Below are 18756 nucleotides of genomic sequence, written 5' to 3'. Positions count from 1 at the left end.
CTGATCGAGGTAATGGCTTGTGGGGCACTCCTTTTTCCAAGCAAGGTATGCTAGCTACTTGCCTGGCGTATCCCCAAGTTCAAACAACCTTTGACTCACAAATGTAAACTTCCTTCTTGGCTGTCTGTGTGAGCATGGAGTTCAGCATAGACCAGAGCGCTGTGATCCTCTGCAGTTTAACCAGTGAGGGCCTGTCAAAGTATGCCTTTTCAGCTACTTTCAGACATGTCTTGAGCAAACGTTGCTGCTCATCCATCCGTCGCTTCTTACTGGTTGAATAGGAAATAACCAACCCCCTGGCATAGGCTTTAGCTGATTCCCAAAGGATGGATGGGTTACTGGCCCAGCCTGAATTAATATCTAGAAAAAGCCCTGAACTCAGTTGAAAAGAATAAACTTGCTATCCTTGAGGATAAAGGGGGTCCAGTCGCTAGTGCCTCGAGCTTACCACTATATCCTTACTCTTAACCATTAAATACACTGGGGCATGATCAGAAATAGTGATATTGCCAATTGTTCATGACGCCACCGAGCCCAGATGTGCTGCAGGGGTCAGAGAAAGATCAATCCTGGTGTGGCATTTATGTGGGTTCGAAAAGAAGGTGAAGTCCCTGCCAGGATGGTGAAGGTGCCTCCAAACATCTACCAAACCTAATTCAGCACACAAATCCCTTAATTGTTTAGATTGCAAAGAAGATATCAGCTGGCCTTTGGGCAATCTGTCTCCCAGAGTGTCTATGAGACAATTGAAATCCCCTCCTACGATGAGATACTGAGACACAAGGTTAACAAGTCTAGAAAGTGCGTCTGTCAAGAATTTAAGGGGGTGGGCCGGGGCCAGTAAACATTTACGATTCCGCATTCTATAGCATGTATCAAAGCTTTAAGGATTACAAATCTCCCATGTGTGTCTTTAATGCACTCTAATAACTTAAATGGAAGTTCCTTCCTCACTAAAATGGCCACCCCTCTATTCCTCGTATTGAAAGATGAAAAATAAACCTGGTCATACCTATTCTGTTGCAGCTTCAAATGCTCTGCATCATCCAAGTGTGTTGCTTGTAATAAGGCAACATCCACCCTCTCCCTTTTAAAGCTGGAAAGTACCTTTTTCCTCTTGACAGGTGAATGATTCCCCTTAATATTCCAGATGCACCACTTCAACACATCCTTAGCCATAACCTTCCAGAACACCATCTAGACTCAAAAGACGAAGAACCTGAACTACAAATCACTGAGCTTTAATGCAAAAGACTCCACAAAACCCAAAAACTACACAGACTAAAGTAACTATAACCAACAAATCTACAAAATTTACAAAAGCTATGTACAGCAAAAACCGAAAAACAAAAAAAAATCGCCAAAGGCACTGATTGGAGGGATTTACCCCCCATTCAAAGGGAGTAACTACACATTCCTACTAACCACCCCAAACACCCTATCAACTCCTACCAGTTAGGGTCGCGCCACATACACTGACCACCTGGTGAAGAAAAAAAATACCCAAGAGCAAGGTTAGTACTGTTGACAAGTAAATTAAAAATAAATATGTCACCCAACCCTTAACATAACTTTAAAAATAAAGATAAATACGTTATCCATCCCAGACATCATTTCACACAATTTATTACCAGAAAAGAGACTCCACCAAGTCCTTTTTTAAAGAGGAGCAAACCCGAGCTGCTCTGTCCTCTACCTCTATTCGGCTGTTCGACGTAAGTCAATGTGTCCACAAAGTTCTTTGCTTACTCTGACAAGTCGAATAAATGCATCAGTCTGTTATGATTGATCCGAAGCATTGTTGGATATCTTAAGGAATACTGGATCCCAAGCTCTCTCAATCTCTTCTTGACGCCATTGTAGTACTTCCTTTTCCGGACCACTACTGCTAAGAAAAGTTGAAAAACATGACCCTGGAGCCGTCACTTACCAACATCCTTGGGTCCTTCCCCTGGGCTCTAGAGGCTTCTGTGACCCTCTGCTTATCTTTGCAATGATAAAACCTTACCAGGACAGGGCGTGGGTGCTGATCCGCACCTGGTTTTCGTGCCACAATCCGGTAGGCTCTTTCAATTGTTATCCTTCCCTTCTCAACCTCCAAACCAAGGAACTCTGGGAACCACTTCTCGAAGAACTCCCCCAGCCACTCAGCTTCCGTCACCTCTGGTATGCCAACAACGCGCAGGTTCTTTCTTCTGCCCCTGTTTTCAAGATCGTACACCAGGTCCAACAGTCCATGGACCTGTGTTTCTAGGGTTTCAATCTGGCTCTTGGAGGAGTCAGTCTCTGCCTCTATCTCTGCAGCCTAGCACTCATAGCAGCATAGCAGATACAGGAGTGGTTATTTTTTCCTGGATTTGCTTCCCCGGGACATTGCGAGATTGGCCAGCTCCTAAACCAGGGTCTGTTTCAGACGACTGGGCTATGGCCCTGGCCCCGGGTAAGCTCCTTACTTTTTTTTGGCATTTTCCAGCTGCAAGGACAAAGGTAAGTAGAATTTTTCAGGTTTCTAGCTCCTTTACTGTGTTTTTACTCACAGTACAGTGTTTGGGATGGGTTCTGGCTCTGTCGATGTCAGTGTTGCAGCGCAGAGCCCAGCAAACACGATCCTAATAGGACGCCGCCATCTTGGATTCCCCTGCCACGCACCTTTTTAACCAACCTATCTATATGTGACACAAATTTCAAAGAAATATGTACCTGCACCCTTCGGTCCCTCTGTGCTACAACATTATCCAAGACCCTACCATTAACTGCATAAGCCCTACCCTTGTTTGTTGTATGAAAATGAAACACTCGCATTTTTCCAGATTGAACTTCATCTGCCATTTTTCAGCCCACTGACTCATTTGATTAAGATCTCTATGTAATCTTAGAAAATCTTCTTCGCTGTCTACTATGCCACCAATCTTGGTGTCGTCCGCAAACTTCCTAACTATGACTTCTATATTCTCATCCAAATTACTTATATAAATGACAAACAAAGAGGACCCAGAGCCGAGTCCTGTGGATCACCACTGGTCACAGGCCTCTGGTGGAAAAGTCACTCTCTGTCTCCTGCCATTAAGTAAACTATGTATCCAATTGACAAGCTCACCCTGAATCCCATGCGAGTTAACTTTACTAATTAGTCTACCATGCAGAATATTGTTGAAGGCTTTACTAAAATCCAATTAAACAACCCTAGATCACTTATTGCCTCATCAATCATGGTGACTTTAATCCCCATGTAGATTGGGAAAATTGGCAGAGGTGGCCAACAGAGAGTATGTTTGGAACAGTTGTGTATTGGATCCAGCAGCTATTGCCCAGAGGATGTTTAAGAGTCAACCACGTTGCTGTGAGTCTGGAGTCACAGTAGGCGAAGTGGTAAGGACTGCACTCTTCCTTCTCTAAAGGACATTAGTAAACCTATTTTTTACAAAAACTATGGAGCAACTAGCTCTTATCAATTTCATAACTTTAAATGTCACCATCTCCCATGGTGGGATTTGAACACATCATCTCAAAACAGCCGAGAGTTCCGGATTACGAGCCCAGTGACATTGCCACAACATCACCACTTTACCCATTAATCAGAAAGGAAAACAGTGAGGAAAGAGAGGGTTCGATTTCATGAAAGAAATAAAAACTAAGGGGAAAAAAAGTTAAACTTTAAATTTAATAACAATACCATAGCCTTGTGGTGTTACTGCAGAACTATTAATCTACAAACTCAGCTAATATGCCAGGCATAAAAACAGAAATTGTTGGGAAAACTCAGCAGGTCTGGCAGCATCTATGGACAGAAAGTAGAGTTAACATATCAGGTCCAGTGGTCCTTCTTCAGGAGTGTTTTTGTTTCTGATTTCCAGCATCTGCAGTCCTTTTTTTTCTGTTTAATGTCTCGGAGATCCAGGTTTGAATCCTGCCACGGCAGATGGTGGAACTGAATTCAATTTGAAAAAAATTCTGGAAATAAGAATCTATCGATGGCCATTGCCAGAAACCCCTATCTGGCCCATTAACGTTCTTCATTAATCTGCCATCCTCACCTGATCTGGCCTACATGTGACTCCAGACTGACAGTGATGCCCTCTGAACTGCCCTCTGAAATGACCTAGCAAGCCATTCAGTTCATGCGCAATGAGAGGTGGACAATAAATGCTGGCCAGATCAGCAATCCCCTCATCCCACAAGTGAATTAAACAAAAAATGCAAGTGCAAGGTTCAATCATGTCAACTGCAGGTTTTCTGAGCTAGAGAGGTTGCATGAAATTGGGAGAGTGGGGTAATTGCATCATTAAATAATCCTCAGATCATTACCTACCTGCTGTGCTTTCCTGTTGTGAGTTTAGTGAGTATGCACAATGCAAATTCGGTCATTTCTCGCAAGTCAAAGAGGAGAACCATTTTTTATGAAGGCTACTTTGGTAACCTATCATCTGGTGATTTGTGGTCATTCCCAAGTCATTTCATTTCTTGGCCAAAGGTTGCTAGCTTTTTTTTGTAAAGCACAATGGTCCCATGATGCAATGTAACAAGTGATACTGTCAGTTTTTAGTTTTTTAATGGGATGAGGGTGTCACTGGCCAGGTCAGCATTTAATGCCCATCCCTAATTTTCCAGAGAGTCATTAAGAGTCATCCATATTGCTGTGGGTCTGGAGTCACATGTAGGCCTGACCAGGTAAGGATGACAGATTTCGTTCCCTAATGGACATTAGTTTTTATTGTTTAAACAAACAATGATAGTGGGATTCTATGAGTCTCGTCCAGATGCCAATATTTAGGAAAGGCTGTAAGGAAAAGCCAGGGAACTATAGGCCGATGAGCCTGAAGTCAGTGATGGGCACGTTGTTGGAGGGAATCCTGAGGGACAGTCTTTACATGCATTTGGAAAGGCAAGGACTGGTTAGGGATAGTCAACATGGCTTTGTGCATGGGAAATCATTTCTCTCAAACTTGAGTGCGTTTTTTGAAGAAGCACAAAGCAGACCGATGAAGCCAGAGCAGTAGACATTGTCTATCTGGACTTTGGTAAGGTGTTCAACAAGGTTCTGAATGGTACATTGGTTAGCAAGGTTAGATCACATGGAATCTAGGGAGAGCTAGCCATTTGGATACAAAATTGGATTGAAGGTGGGAGACAGAGGCTGGTGGTTAACAGTTCTTTTTCAAACTGAAGGCCTGTGACCAGCGGTGGACCACTGGTGATGCTGGGTCTACTACTTTTTATCATTTATATAAATAATTTGGATGTGAATATAGGAGGTATAGTTAGTAAGTTTACAGATGACACCAACTGTTGGTGTAGTTGGCAGCCAGAAAGGTTACCTCACAGTACAACGATTAGATGGACCTTGATTAGATGGTCCGAGGAGTGGTAGATGGAGTGTAAATTCAATAAACGTGAGGTGTTGCATTTTGGAAATACAAGACAGGGCAGGACTTATACACTTAATGGAAAGATCCTGGGGAATGTTGCCGAACAAAGACACCTTAGGGTGCAGGTTCCTCAAAAGTGGAGTCGCAGGTAGACAGGGTATAGGCATTTGATAAGCTTGCCTTTATTGTTTCAGCACATTGAGTGTAGGAGTTGGGATGTCATATTGAGGCTGTACAGGACATTGGTTAGGTCACTTTTGGAATATTGCATTGAATTCTGGTGTCCCTGGTATATGACAAAAGTCGTTAAACTTGAAAAGGTTCAGAAAAGGCTTACAAGGAAGTTGCCAGAGTGGAGTGTTTGAGCTATAGGGAAAGGCCAAATAGGCTGGGGTTATTTTCCCTGGAGTATTGGTGTCTGAGGCGTGACCTTATAGTGATTTATAAAATCATGAGGGGCGTGGTTAGAGTGAATGGCTAAGATCTTTTCGCCAGGGTAGGAGAGTCCAAAACTAGAGGGCATTGGTTTAGGGTGAGAAGGGAAAGATTTAGAACATAGAACAGTGCAGCACAGTACAGGCCCTTTGGCCCACAATGTTGTGCCGAGCATTTATCTTAATCTGAGATCAACCTAACTTACACACCCCTCAATTTACTGCTGTCCATGTGCTTGTCCAGCAGTCACTTAAATATCAAGATTAGTGTGTTGCTGGAAAAGCACAGCAGGTCAGGCAGCATCCGAGGAGCAGGAGAATCGTCATTTTGGGCAGGAGCCCTTCATCAGGAATGAAGGGCCCTATAACGTTGTTTGTTTAAACAACTAAAGCTAATGTCCATTAGGGAAGGAAATCTGGCATTCCTGATGAAGGGCTCCTGCCCAAAATGACGATTCTCCTGCTCCTCGGATGCTGCCTGACCTGCTGTGCTTTTCCAGCACCACTCTACTCTTGACTGTAATCTCTAGCATCTGCAGTCCTCACTTTCACCGAGTCGCTTAAATGTCCCTAATGCATCTGACTGTCCTACCACTGCTGGCAGTGCATTCCACACACCCACCACTCTCTGTATAAAGAACTGATCTCTGACATCACCCCTATCCCTTCCTCCAATCGCCTTAAAATTATGATCCCTCATGACAGCGATTTCCACCCTCTGGCTATCTACTATAACTGTGCCTCTCATCATCTTGTACATCTCTATCAAGTCACCTCTCTTCCTTCTCCTCTCCAGTGTGAAAAACACTAACTCACTCAGACTCTCTTCATAAGAGAAGCCCTCCAATCCAGGCAGCATCCTGGTAAATCCCCACTGCACCCTCTCTGAAGCACCGACATCCTTCCTATAATGAGGCGACCAGAACAATATTTCAAGTTTGGTCTAACCAGGGTTTTATAGAGCTGCAGCAAAATCTTGCAGCTCTTAAACTCAATGCTCCCATTAATGAAAGAGAAAGCACCACACGCCTTCTTAAGAACACTATCAACTTGGATGGCAACTTTGATGGATCTATGTACCTGGACCCCAAGTTCCCAGTGCTCCTGTCTTTAACCCTGTATTCAGCATTCAAATTTGACCTTCCAAAGTGAATCATTTTGCATTTATCCATGTTGAACTCCATCTGCCTCTTCTCAGCTCAGTCTTGTTGTGCTGAGGGCTGTTGCAGGCTACAAAATCGACAACCCCACCGACCTTTGTGATATCAGCAAACTTACTAACCCACCCTTTCACTTCCTCAGCCAAGTCATTTATAAAAACTACAAACAGCAGAGACCCAAGAACAGATCCATGCAGTAGACCACTGGTCACCGACCTCCAGGCGGAATACTTTCCATCCACGACCACTCATTGTCTTCTTTTGGCCAGCCAAATTTCTCTGTATCCCATACCTCCTAACTTTCTGAATGAGCCTATCATGGGGAGCCTTAGTGAAATCCATACACACGACATCGACTGCTCAACCTTCGTCAACTTGCCTCGTCACATCCTCAAAGAACTCAATAAGGCTTGTGAGGCTTGACCTGCCCCTCACAAAGCCATTGAATAGGGCACCTCAAAGATCAGCAAGGCGGCCTTTGTATGGAGCCACAGAAAATGGGGGAGATACTAAATAAATATTTTGCATCAGTTTTTACTGTGGAAAAGGATATGGAAGATATAGACTGTAGGGAAATAGATAGTGACATCTTGCAAAATGTCCAGATTATAGAGAAGGAAGTGTTGGATGTCTTGAAATGGTTAAAGGTGGATAAATCTCCAGGACCTGATCAGGTGTACCCAAGAACTCTGTGGGAAGCTGGAGAAGTGATTGCTGGGCCTCTTGCTGAGATATTTGTATCATCGATAGTCACAGGTGAGGTGCCGGAAGACTGGAGGTTGGCAAACGTGGTGCCACTGTTTAAGTAGGGTGGTAAGGACAAACCAGGAAACTATAGACCGGTGAGCCTGACCTTGGTGATGGGCAAGTTGTTGGAGGGAATCCTGAGGGACAGGGTGTACATGTATTTAGAAAGACAAGGTCTGATTCGGGATAGTCAACATGACGTTATGCGTGGGAAATCATGTCTCTCAAACTTGATTGAGTTTTTTGAAGAAGTAGCAAAGAAGATTGATGAGGGCAGAGTGGTGGATGTGATCTATATGGACTTTAGCAAGGCATTTGACAAGGTTCCCCATGGAAGACTGATTAGCAAGGTTAGATCTCATGGAATACAGGGACAACTAGCCATTTGGATACAGAACTGACTCAAAGGTAGAAGACAGAGGGTGGTGGTGGAGGGTAGTTTTTCAGACTGGAGGCCTGGGACCAGTGGAATGCCACAAGGATTGGTGCTGGGCCCTCTACTTTTTGTCATTTACATAAATGATTTGGATGCAAGCATAAGAGGGACAGTTAGTAAGTTTGCAGATGACACCAAAATTGGAGGTGTAGTGGACAGCAAAGAGGGTTACCTCAGATTACAACAGGATCTTGACCAGATGGGGCAATGGGCTGAGAAATGGCAGATGGAGTTTAATTCAGATAAATGCAAGGTGCTGCATTTTGGGAAAGCAAATCTTAGCAAGACTTATACACTTAATGGTAAGATCCTAGCTACATCAGAGGAAAAACTGCTATTTTTCAGACTGGAGGCCTGTGACCAGTGGAGTGCCGCAAGGATTGGTGCTGGGTCCTCTACTTTGTCATTTACATAAATGATTTGGATGCGAGCATAAGAGGTACAATTAGTAAATTTGCAGATGACACCAAAATTGGAGGTGTAGTGGACAGCGAAAAGGGTTACCTCAGATTACAACAGGATCATGACCAGATGTTCCAATGGGCTGAGATGTGGCAGATGGAATTTAGTTCAGATAAATGCGAGGTGCTGCATTTTGGGAAAGCAAATCTTAACAGGATTTATACACTTAATGGTAAGGTCCTAGGGAGTGTTGCTGAACAAAGAGACCTTGGAGTTCAGGTTCATAGCTCCTTGAAAGTGGAGTCGCAGGTAGATAGGATAGCGAAGGAGGCGTTTGGTATGCTTTCCTTTATTGGTCAGAGTATTGAGTACAGGAGTTGGGAGGTCATGTTACGGCTGTACAAGACATTGGTTAGGCCACTGTTGGAATTTTGCATGCAATTCTGGTCTCCTTCTTATTGGGAGGATGTTGTGAAACTTGAAAGGGTTCAGAAAAGATTTACAAGGATGTTGCCAGGGTTGGAGGATCTGAGCTACAGGGAGAGGCTGAACGGGCTGGGGCTGTTTTCCCTGGAATGTTGGAGGCTGATGGATGACCTTATAGAGATTTACAAAATTATGAGGGGCATGGATAGGATAAATAGACAAACTCTGTTCCCTGTGGTCGGGGAGTCCAGAACTAGAGGGGATATGTTTAGGGTGAGAGGGGAAAGATATAAAAGAGACCTAAGGGGCAACTTTTTCACACAGAGGGTGGTACGTGTATGGAATGAGCTGCCAGAGGATGTGGTGGAGGCTGGTACAATTGCAATATTTAAGAGGCATTTGGATGGGTATATGAATAGGAAGGGTTTGGAGGGATATGGGCCGGATACTGGCACGTGGGACTAGATTGGGTTGGGATATCTGGTCGGCATGGACGTGTTGGACCGAAGGGTCTCTTTCCATGCTGTACATCTCTATGACTCTATGACTATCTTTAATCAAACTATGTTTTTCCAAGTAGTCATAAAACCTGTCTCTCAGAATCTTTTCCATTTTTTGCTTACCACAGATGTAAGACGGACCAGTCTGTAATTCCCAGGGATTTCCCTATTCCCTTTCTTGAACAGTGGGACAACATTCACCTCCCTCCAATCATCCAGTACTACTCTCATGGAGAGTGAGGATGCAAAGGTCATCATCAGAGCTGCAGCAACCTCATTCCTCACTTCCCATAGTAACCTTGGATATATCTTGTCCGGCCCTGGGAACTTATCTACCTTGATGCTTCCCAGAATTTCCAGCACATCCACTTTCTTAATATTAATCTATTCAGGCCTATTGACCTGGTCCATGGTGTTCTCACTATCAACAAGGTCCCTCTCTCTCATGAATACTGAAACAAAACACTCATTTAGGGCCTCCCCTACCTCTTCAGACTCCAGGCACAATTTCCCTCCACTATCCCTGATCAGTCCTACCCTCTCTCTGATCATTCTCTTATTCCTCACATAAGTGTAGAACGCCTTTGGGTTTTGCCTAATCCTTCCCGCCAAGGCATTCTCATGCCCCTTCCTGGCTTTCTTCAATTCATTTTTGAGTTCTTTCCTAGATACCCTGTAATCCTCTAAAGCTGTGTCCGAGCCTTGCTTCCTCAATCTTAAGCAAGTTTCCTTCTTCCTCTTGAGGAGAAGCTCCTTTGCTCTAGTCATCCAAGACTCCTTCACCTTATCATTCCTTGCCTGTCTCAATGGGACAGCGTTATCCAACACTCACAAGTGCTCCTTAAACAGCCTCCTCATTTCTGTTTAAAAGGCACCTAAGGGGCACGTTGTTCATGTAGAGGGTGGAGTGTGTTTGGAATGAGCTGCCATAGAAAGTGGTGGAGACTGGTACAATTACAATAGTTAAAAGGATGGGTACATGATTAGGAAGGGTTTGGAAGGAAGTGGGCCAATTACTGGCAAATGGGACTAGATTAATTAGCATATCTGGTTAGCATGGATGCGTTGAACTGAAGGGTTTGTTTCCATGCAGTACATCTCTAGCACTCTCAGTGATAAAATCTCAAGAATTCCCCGAATAACTGGCCACAACACGACGACAAACCTCTGCTCCCAACATTCACATCACAACAACCGACTCAGAACTGATTTGTCTTTAATGTTAATTTAAATAAAAACAGCACTTGAAAAGCACGACACATTTTATGCAGCACCTACAGCGGTAAAAGACTGGCTAAACACAGCTGGCACACTCCCAGTATACAGCCCCTTTTCATCCTGGAGGCTTTATTAATAACTTTGATTTTAAAAAACTTGGAGTGCAACTCTTCCTCAGGGATTCCAAAGAAGAAGAAGTCCTGGTTGAAGATTGGGTTCCTGCTTCTGCGAACGATGGCAGTTTGCTGCTTCTGACTTTTACCCGGTTGCAGGTCGAGGGTCAGGCAGCAGCTGATGGTCTGGCAATCAGTGTACTGCTCGTACAGACCCTCCAAACTCAGCAGGCGAATCCAGACCCGCTGTCTGCCGCCACAATACTCAGTCCGCAGCCGCAAGACGCCAGTGCCCCCCAGTGCGGCAGTGCTCTCCTTGGTCAGGCTGTGCCCGAGGGTCAACGTCCCTGGGGCGAAGGGAGCACCGGCTGACCTGGGGCTGTGGTCTGGGCTGCTATCCGTGGAGCTGGAGAGGGAGTTGCATTTCCTCGCTGAGCCACCCGGCACCTTCCTCCGGCTCCAAATGAGGAGGCCGCTCAGCACCCGGGATAGAGTGGCAGGGGGGGATTCGGGAGAGGTGCCTGGCTCGCTGCCTGCAGGGCTAGGGGCGGGGAGCTGGGCGAAGGGGAACACTGACCCCACGGAGATTTCCTGGTCGTGGAAGATTGACTCCTTCCGCCTGGTGTGTGGGCTCTCCAGTAACCGGCAGAAACCGTAAGGGGTGTGGGCCCGGGGAAAATGTGGCAGTGACAGGGCAGCCTGGGACGTGGGGTCCCAATCTGTGCCGTCTCCAACTGCGTAGCCATCCGCTGGAGCCATCTCATGGCTCAAGTGACCCCGACATTCAGGCACTGCGATGCAACACTCCCCAAGGCCTTGTTCTGCAGTGGACGGACTCATACCCGGGGCCAGTCTTTGAAGAGTTTGCTGGGGAGTGAACTTGGGTGGGATGAAAAAGTCAGGGACACAGTCAGGGGTCAAGATGTTAATATAAAGCATGGTCCTTGTTGCAGGGCTCCAATCCGGCCTGGTGGAGCAGGAGACCGGGAGGAATTCGAAACGGGCTGACCGGAAGATTCACTGTCAGTCTGCAAACAGAAGGAAGATAAGAATTACTTTGAGTATGTGAGAATCCACCCAATAACTCTGGCCTCCCAAAACAAAACAGAAAGGATGGAGACAACACTATCTGAGAGGTTCTTACATATACACAAAATCATCAAATCTAGTGGAAGCAGGCCATTTGGTCTATCGAGTCCACACTGCCCGTGTGAAGAGCATCCCACCCAATCCCTGTAACCCCGCATTCCCCATGGCTAATCGGCCTTGCCTGCACATCCCTGGGCATTGTGAGCAACTTAGCATGGCCAAGTCACCTAACCTGCACATCTTTGGACTGTGGGAGGAAACCAGAGCACCCAGAGGAAACCCACAGAGACAAGAGGAGAGCGTGCAAACTCCACACAGACAAACAAACAGTCACCCGAGGCTGGAATTGAGCCCAGGTGCCTGGTGCTGTGAGGCATCTGCAGGCAAATCTCAATGCAGGCACTGCTGCCCTAGGGTCATATCACCTTCCAAGGCAAAAAGGCTGCTCTACATCAATAGGTTCAGAGAGCAAGCATAGAGAGCAATTGTAGGATGAATTCTTTCCCACCAGCTACCTGTCTTACAGAGCACCACGTTAGCCTGGTCACTCAATGGAAATGTATTCAGTCTCAGACAGAAAATGCTCAAAATGTCCAGCAGGTCAAATCGAGGGAAACAAAATGATTGAAAAGTCATCAACTAGAAACATGGGAGCCAGACAAGGCAATCAATGTGATAAGATTTTGAGCAGATGCAGAGGCAGGGAAAGAGGAAGGAGCAAAGAAGAAAGAACAATGGGGAGTATCTACGATTGGGTGGAAGGCAGGTCAGACTATATGACAGAAGATGTGACAGTGCAAGGCAAAACAAGATGATATGGGGATGAAGGTGAGCCTAGAAGAGGTGAAAAGCAAGACTGCCTTCAGAAAATGTGTTCAAAGAAGATTTCCCTCCTCCATGGTTGATTGGATTCATCCCATTACCCGTACACCTGCTCTCACAGGTCCCCCTACTCCCCAGAGCCATGATAAGGCTCCCCTTAGGCATCACCTTCCATTCCACCAACCCCTACATTTAATCATCCTCCACTGTCTCCCCTGCCTTCAGTATGATACCATACCAGTAAACACATCTTTTCTTCCCCTCCACCTCAGCATTCCAAAAGGGACCATTTCCTCTACAATGCCTTGGACCACTCTCAGTCACTCCTAATAGCCCACTCTCTTCACAAAACACCTGTTGATGCAGGAACTAGAGATGCAACAGCAGCCTCAAACACTGTGCCTGCTGTCAATCTACTCTACTGTACTCAACTGCCCACAACAAAGTGCCCGCTACAATGGGGAAAACAAATGCAAATGCGAAATATCCCTATTCGGTCCACATGTCTGACCCTGAGCCTCCAGTCACCTGTCATTTTGTTTCTCTACTTTGAATAAAGATCAGCACAGTCCAGGAACAGGCTCTTCAGCCCACCAAGACTGCACCGACACATGACACCTTTCTCAACTAAAAACCTTTTGCCTCTACGCTGTTCAGCTCCCTGTATTCATCTATCTGCCAAGACACCTCTCAAGCGTTGCTATTCTATTTGCCTCCACTGCCTCCTCTAACAGTGCATTCCAGTCACTTATCACCTTCTGTATAAAACAAAACTGCCCCTGGCATCTCCTTTAAAATTACCTCCTTTTACCTTAAACCTATGTCCCTTAGCAATTGACATTTCTACTCCAGAAAAAAAGACTGACTGTCTGTTCTACCCTGGCCTTTTCTAAATTTCTATCAGGTCACCCCTCATCCTTTGATGTTCAAGTGAAAACAATCCATGTTTTTTCAAAATATCCTCAAAGCTCATTTGCTGCCACTCTCACCTAGCTGTCCTTGATCTCCTTACTATTCCAATCAAGCCCAGCTTCACCTCATCTTTCAACTGGATAGCCTTCAGGATTCATCAGTGAACTCAACAATTTGAAAATCATCACTTATTTTTACATTTTGTTCAATGGCTATTATTAGGGTTGGGAATCGGTTTAGCTCAGTTGGCTGGATTACTGGTTTATAGAGCAGTATGGTGCCAACAATGTGAGTTCAATTGCTATCACCAGTTTAAAGTTACGATGTAGGACTCTCCTCTTCCTTCACCTGAGGTCTGCTGGCCCTCAGGTTAAATCACCACCAGTTGCTTCTCTCTCTAATGAGGGAGCAGTCCCCATGATTCCTGAAGAAGGCTCATGCCCAAAACGTCGATTCTCCTGCTCCTTGGATGCTGCTTGACCTGCTGCGCTTTTCCAGCAACACATTTTCAGCTCTGATCTCCAGCATCTGCAGTCCTCACTTTCTCCTAGCAGTCCCTATGGTCTGGTAAGACTATGGCAACACAGTAATTATTGGTGTTAACTCCACCTGACAAAGGAGCAGCACTCCAAAAGCTTGTAAGTTAAAATAAACCTCTTGGACTATAACCTGGTGTTATGTGACTTCTAACCTTAAACCCTCCCTGACCGGCACTGGCACATCATACTATAAGTGGTGATTCTGCTATTATTCATCAATATTAGATCAATATCAGGTTGATTGTTGAAATCAACAACACACCTTCTAGCTTTCCGCCTTCTAACAGCAACATCCTGCCTTTCACCCTATCATAGACCTTCCTGTATCTTCTTTCCCCACTTTGGGACCTACACCATTTCACCTGTTTCCCAGTTTTGACATATTCAGCCTGTCACACTCAAACTGTCCCAATTACACCAGCTTCTGCCAGATGGATTGAAGAGGAGGCATGAAGAAAAATCTTTTCACCCAGAGGGTGGTGAGAATCTGGAACTGACTGCCTGTAGGAGTAGTAAGAGTAGTCAGAAATCCTCACAACATTTAAGAAGCATTTTGATGTACACTTGTGATGCCAAAGCACATAAGACTATGGACCAAGTGCTGGAAAATGGGATCAAAATAGTTAAGAGCCTGTTTTCGATTGGCAAAGACTCATTGGATCAAAGGACTTTATTCTGTGCTGGAGACCTCTATGACTCTAAGACCCAGTGAGCATTTTTCCACCATTTTCTGATTTTATTTTCGATTTGCAGGATCTGCCGGATCTTGCCTGTGCACTCAGTACAAGATTCACCAGAGTCACGGTGCCCCACTTCATAGCTGTCCAGTGTGTGGTCACTCACTCAGTACAACATTCTTCCCATTTTTAATCATGGACTAAAATATTGAACAATGTGCAGCAAGTCAGCAAATTACAACATATTTACAGACCAGGCCACTTAGCCCATTTGTCTGCTGTCAGGTTAATGCTCCACACAAATCTCCTCATATACCTCTTCACGTTATGCCACCAGTATATCCATTGGATCACCTCGCTCCCTTAGCTCGGTCCCCCTTAAACATCCCTACTTTGCTTGCCTCAACTATTTCCAACAGCAGCACGGTGCACATTCCCGCAGCTGAAAGAGTTCTCTTGATTTCCAGACTGGATTTATTAGTGACTTCCTCATACTTGTGGTTCCCTTTTCTGTGCCCCTGCTACCATTTTCAGGGTCTCTCATGTCATCTCTGAGCTTTCACCTCTTGAGAGAAAAGAACCCTTGCCCCAGTCTTGCCTGAAATTGTAAAAAGATTCGGAAGGATGATACTGGAGGTTTTAGCAGTCTCATAAGATGGAGACCAGAACAATTCACTGTGCTTCATGTGAGATCCAGACAAGGTTCAATCCAAGTTCCCAGATGCCTTCCATTAACATACCACCCTGTTCCCTGGCCAATATCTCTGTCTCAGGCTTGCTGCAGTGTTCCAGGGAAGTTCAGTGCAAGCTGGAAGAATCACATCTCATTTTCCGCTTGGGGACCCTGCAGCCATCTGGACTCAATATCAAGTTCAATAACTTTAGGGCTTGAACTTTCCCAAGTCTTTACCCCATGCCTGGTCTTGTTACCATATTACATCTGTATTACATCTTGTTGTCTATTACACAAAATCTATTGTTAGCCCCCAGTAATGACTATTCACTCTCTGAGCCAGGCTATTGTCCACACTTTTGTCTGACTGTTTTTCTCTGTCTTTGGGCCCTGCTGCCCCCCCCCCAACCCCCCCCACCCCACTCTATCATTTACTCCTTCCCACCACCACCACCCCCAACCCCCAATCCTCTGCATAAAATCCAACATTTTCCTATCTCCCATCAGTTCTGAGGAAGGGTCACCAGACCCAAAACGTTAACTCTGATTTCTCTCCACAGATGCTACCAGACCTGCTCAGCCTTTCTAGCAACTTCTGTTTTTGTTACAATCCAGATTAAACTGGACTTTCTCGTTCTTTCAGTCATAGCCTTCAAGAAGTAAACTCCATCTTGTATTTTTATGTTATCAATATTAACCCATCTTGCTACTTTGAGATATGCGCCTGTCTACAGCCCAGATTCCTCTACCCCTTTTAGACTCTATCCAAGCAAAATATTGATTCCTCATTGCTCCAACCAAAACACCCCACCTCCCATTTAGCTGCGTTGAAATTCATTTGCTAACTGAATAGCAGTTCTGTATGTTTATTAATGACTTTCTGCAATTTGTCACACAATCTTACTTCACATTGTCTACAACTCACAAATTCAGTCTAAATTGCAAATTTAAGACATATTTACTTGGAAAGGTAAGTAGTCCTGGTCACTCTGTACAACAATCTCCAGTCTTCTGTTCACTCAATTGCTCATTCTCCGGCCACTTGGTATAGTCCAGACCCCCGGTCAGTCTCCTGATCACTCTGTAAAGTGTTATTCAGCCTCCTAGTCACTCTGCACAGTCCAGTCTCCTGGTCACTCTGCACAGACTCCTGATTACTCTGTGAAGTGTTATTCAGCCTCCTGGTCACTCTGCACAGTCCAGTCTCCTGGTCACTCTGCACAGACTCCTGATTACTCTGTGAAGTGTTATTCAGCCTCCTGGTCACTCTGCACAGTCCAGTCTCCTGGTCACTCTGTGAAGTGTTATTCAATCTCCTGGTCACTCTGCACAGTCCAGTCTCCTGGTCACTCCGTGCCACACTTTGTTTTTATAAACCAATGGGTGACTCAGAGCAGGTGCTGAACCGATTGGTCACACTCATTCATAAGCTAAACCAATCAGCCTGCAAATCCTGGCTTTATTATTTTCTGACCAATGGTATCAGGCTGATCCATTCACCAGATGGCAACAGCAGCTTACTGAGAGGGATGACATAAAAATCACTAAATTGCAAACACTGGGGAGGTGAAATTGCAAAAGTCCGACTGAACAGTTACAGAAAAAGTACAGATGCCGATTATTTGTAGCCATGGTGTGTAATTTCTCAGTTCCCTACCACAGAGAGAGAGAGAGAGAGAGAGAGTTGCTTAGATACGAAGCAATGGGATTTTTGCTTTAAAAAAGCACGGTCACTAAAGCAAACTAACAGGAAATGTGGAGGTTTGACATTGCTCCCGATCCCCCAGCTGGATCTTAAATTGCAAACATTCGCACATGTTTTAGGCAGGTGACCTTGTAAGGCAGTGAAGGTGTATGTGTGTGTGCAGGTGGACCTTTCCTCGCTTTGATCTTTTAATGTACTTTTGATGGAGCTGTAAAGTGCAGCTTTATCACCAAGGATACTTCAAGGTTTTATCAATTACTAGACATTCATCGCTGGTCAGCCTGCGGGGTTGTCAAAGGTATTAAAGATGTCATGCATGGTCTGGAAATAAGTTCATAGTGTAGATTGTTTATGTATCTGTACCAGGCTGGAAGGAGAGGTTGAGGACAGTTCCCCAGATACAGGGGTCTCAGCTAATGAACCAGGGTTAAGTTAAAGCTTCAGATTTATAATTCTCAACTTCTGAAGAAGAGTCACAGCGGACTGCAAACGTTAACTCTGTTTTGCTCTGCCAGACCTGCTGCGTTTCTCCAGCATTCTGTGTCCGGTTCAGATTTCCGTGGTTTTCGAACTTTTAAAATCCTCATCAAATCCCTCCATGGTCTCGCCTCCGGGTCGCTCTGCACCCGCTGTCGAGCTCTGTGGGTTACTGCATGAGTATTTCTCCCATTCTGGGCTGTTCTACATTTCTGATTTTAATTATTGCATCATTGCCACGAGGTTGCCAAGATCCTGGGCTCCAGACCCCCACACCTCTCTGTCACTCTTTCCTCGTTTACGGTGTGAAACAGATTGAAGGTAGTCAGGACGTAAGAAATAGGAACATTCGGCCCATCCAGTCTTTTCTGGCATTCAATAGGATCATAGCTGATCCGACATGCCTCATATCCACTTCCCCTGTAACCCTTGATTCCCCAACTGATCAAGAATCTTCAAAGTTTGTGAGAAGATTTGTAGCTTGGGTGCTCGTTGTTGTGGTTCTGTTCGCCGAGCCGGGAATTTGTGTTGCAGACGTTTCGTCCCCTGTCTAGGTGACATCCTCAGTGCTCGGGAGCCTCCTGTGAAGCGCTTCTGTGATCTTTCCTCCAGCATTTATAGTGATATAATATACTAGACCCAATATACCGGCCACTGCAGCGGACAGCTGGAACTGACAACCGGAAGCGGCAGATACAACACGAAACGACAAGACCAGCTATCCTTAGTAGCCACACACTCAGATGACAAACAGCAGGAGTTCCACTGGGACAACACTGCCATTATAGGACAAGCCAAACAGAGAACAGCCAGGGAATTCCTAGAGGCATGGCACTCATCCACAGATTCAATCAATAAGCACATCGACCTGGACCCAATATACCGGCCACTGCAACGGACAGCTGGAACTGACAACCGGGAGCAGCAGATTCAAACCACTACAAATGCCGGAGGAAAGCTCACAGAAGCGCTTCACAGGAGGCTCCCAAACACTGAGGATGTCACCTAGACAGGGGACGAAACATCTGCAACACAAATTCCCAGCTCGGCGAACAGAACC

General features: G+C 45.3%; 1 protein-coding gene across 1 annotated transcript; it reads right to left on the bottom strand.

The window, feature by feature from the left end:
* Positions 1-10721: 10721 nt before the first annotated feature.
* On the bottom strand, positions 10722-16844 carry LOC140458594 (C2 calcium-dependent domain-containing protein 4C-like). Its single transcript, XM_072553348.1, has 2 exons — positions 16477-16844; positions 10722-11830 (listed from the first exon to the last, which is right to left on the bottom strand). Exon 2 carries the CDS (start codon positions 11739-11741, stop codon positions 10746-10748), a length of 996 nt encoding a protein of 331 aa, XP_072409449.1. The 5' UTR covers positions 11742-11830; positions 16477-16844; the 3' UTR covers positions 10722-10745.
* Positions 16845-18756: the final 1912 nt, after the last annotated feature.

This window comes from Chiloscyllium punctatum, chromosome 33 (genome assembly GCF_047496795.1).
Source record: "Chiloscyllium punctatum isolate Juve2018m chromosome 33, sChiPun1.3, whole genome shotgun sequence".
Lineage (NCBI taxonomy): Eukaryota > Metazoa > Chordata > Chondrichthyes > Orectolobiformes > Hemiscylliidae > Chiloscyllium > Chiloscyllium punctatum.
Note: the sequence above shows the minus strand (reverse complement) of the source record. Positions and strands in the feature narration are given on the sequence as shown.

Bases quoted from the DNA above. Each gene is read 5' to 3' on its own strand.
- LOC140458594 (XM_072553348.1), bottom strand. From the start codon at position 11,741: ATGCTTTATATTAACATCTTGACCCCTGACTGTGTCCCTGACTTTTTC.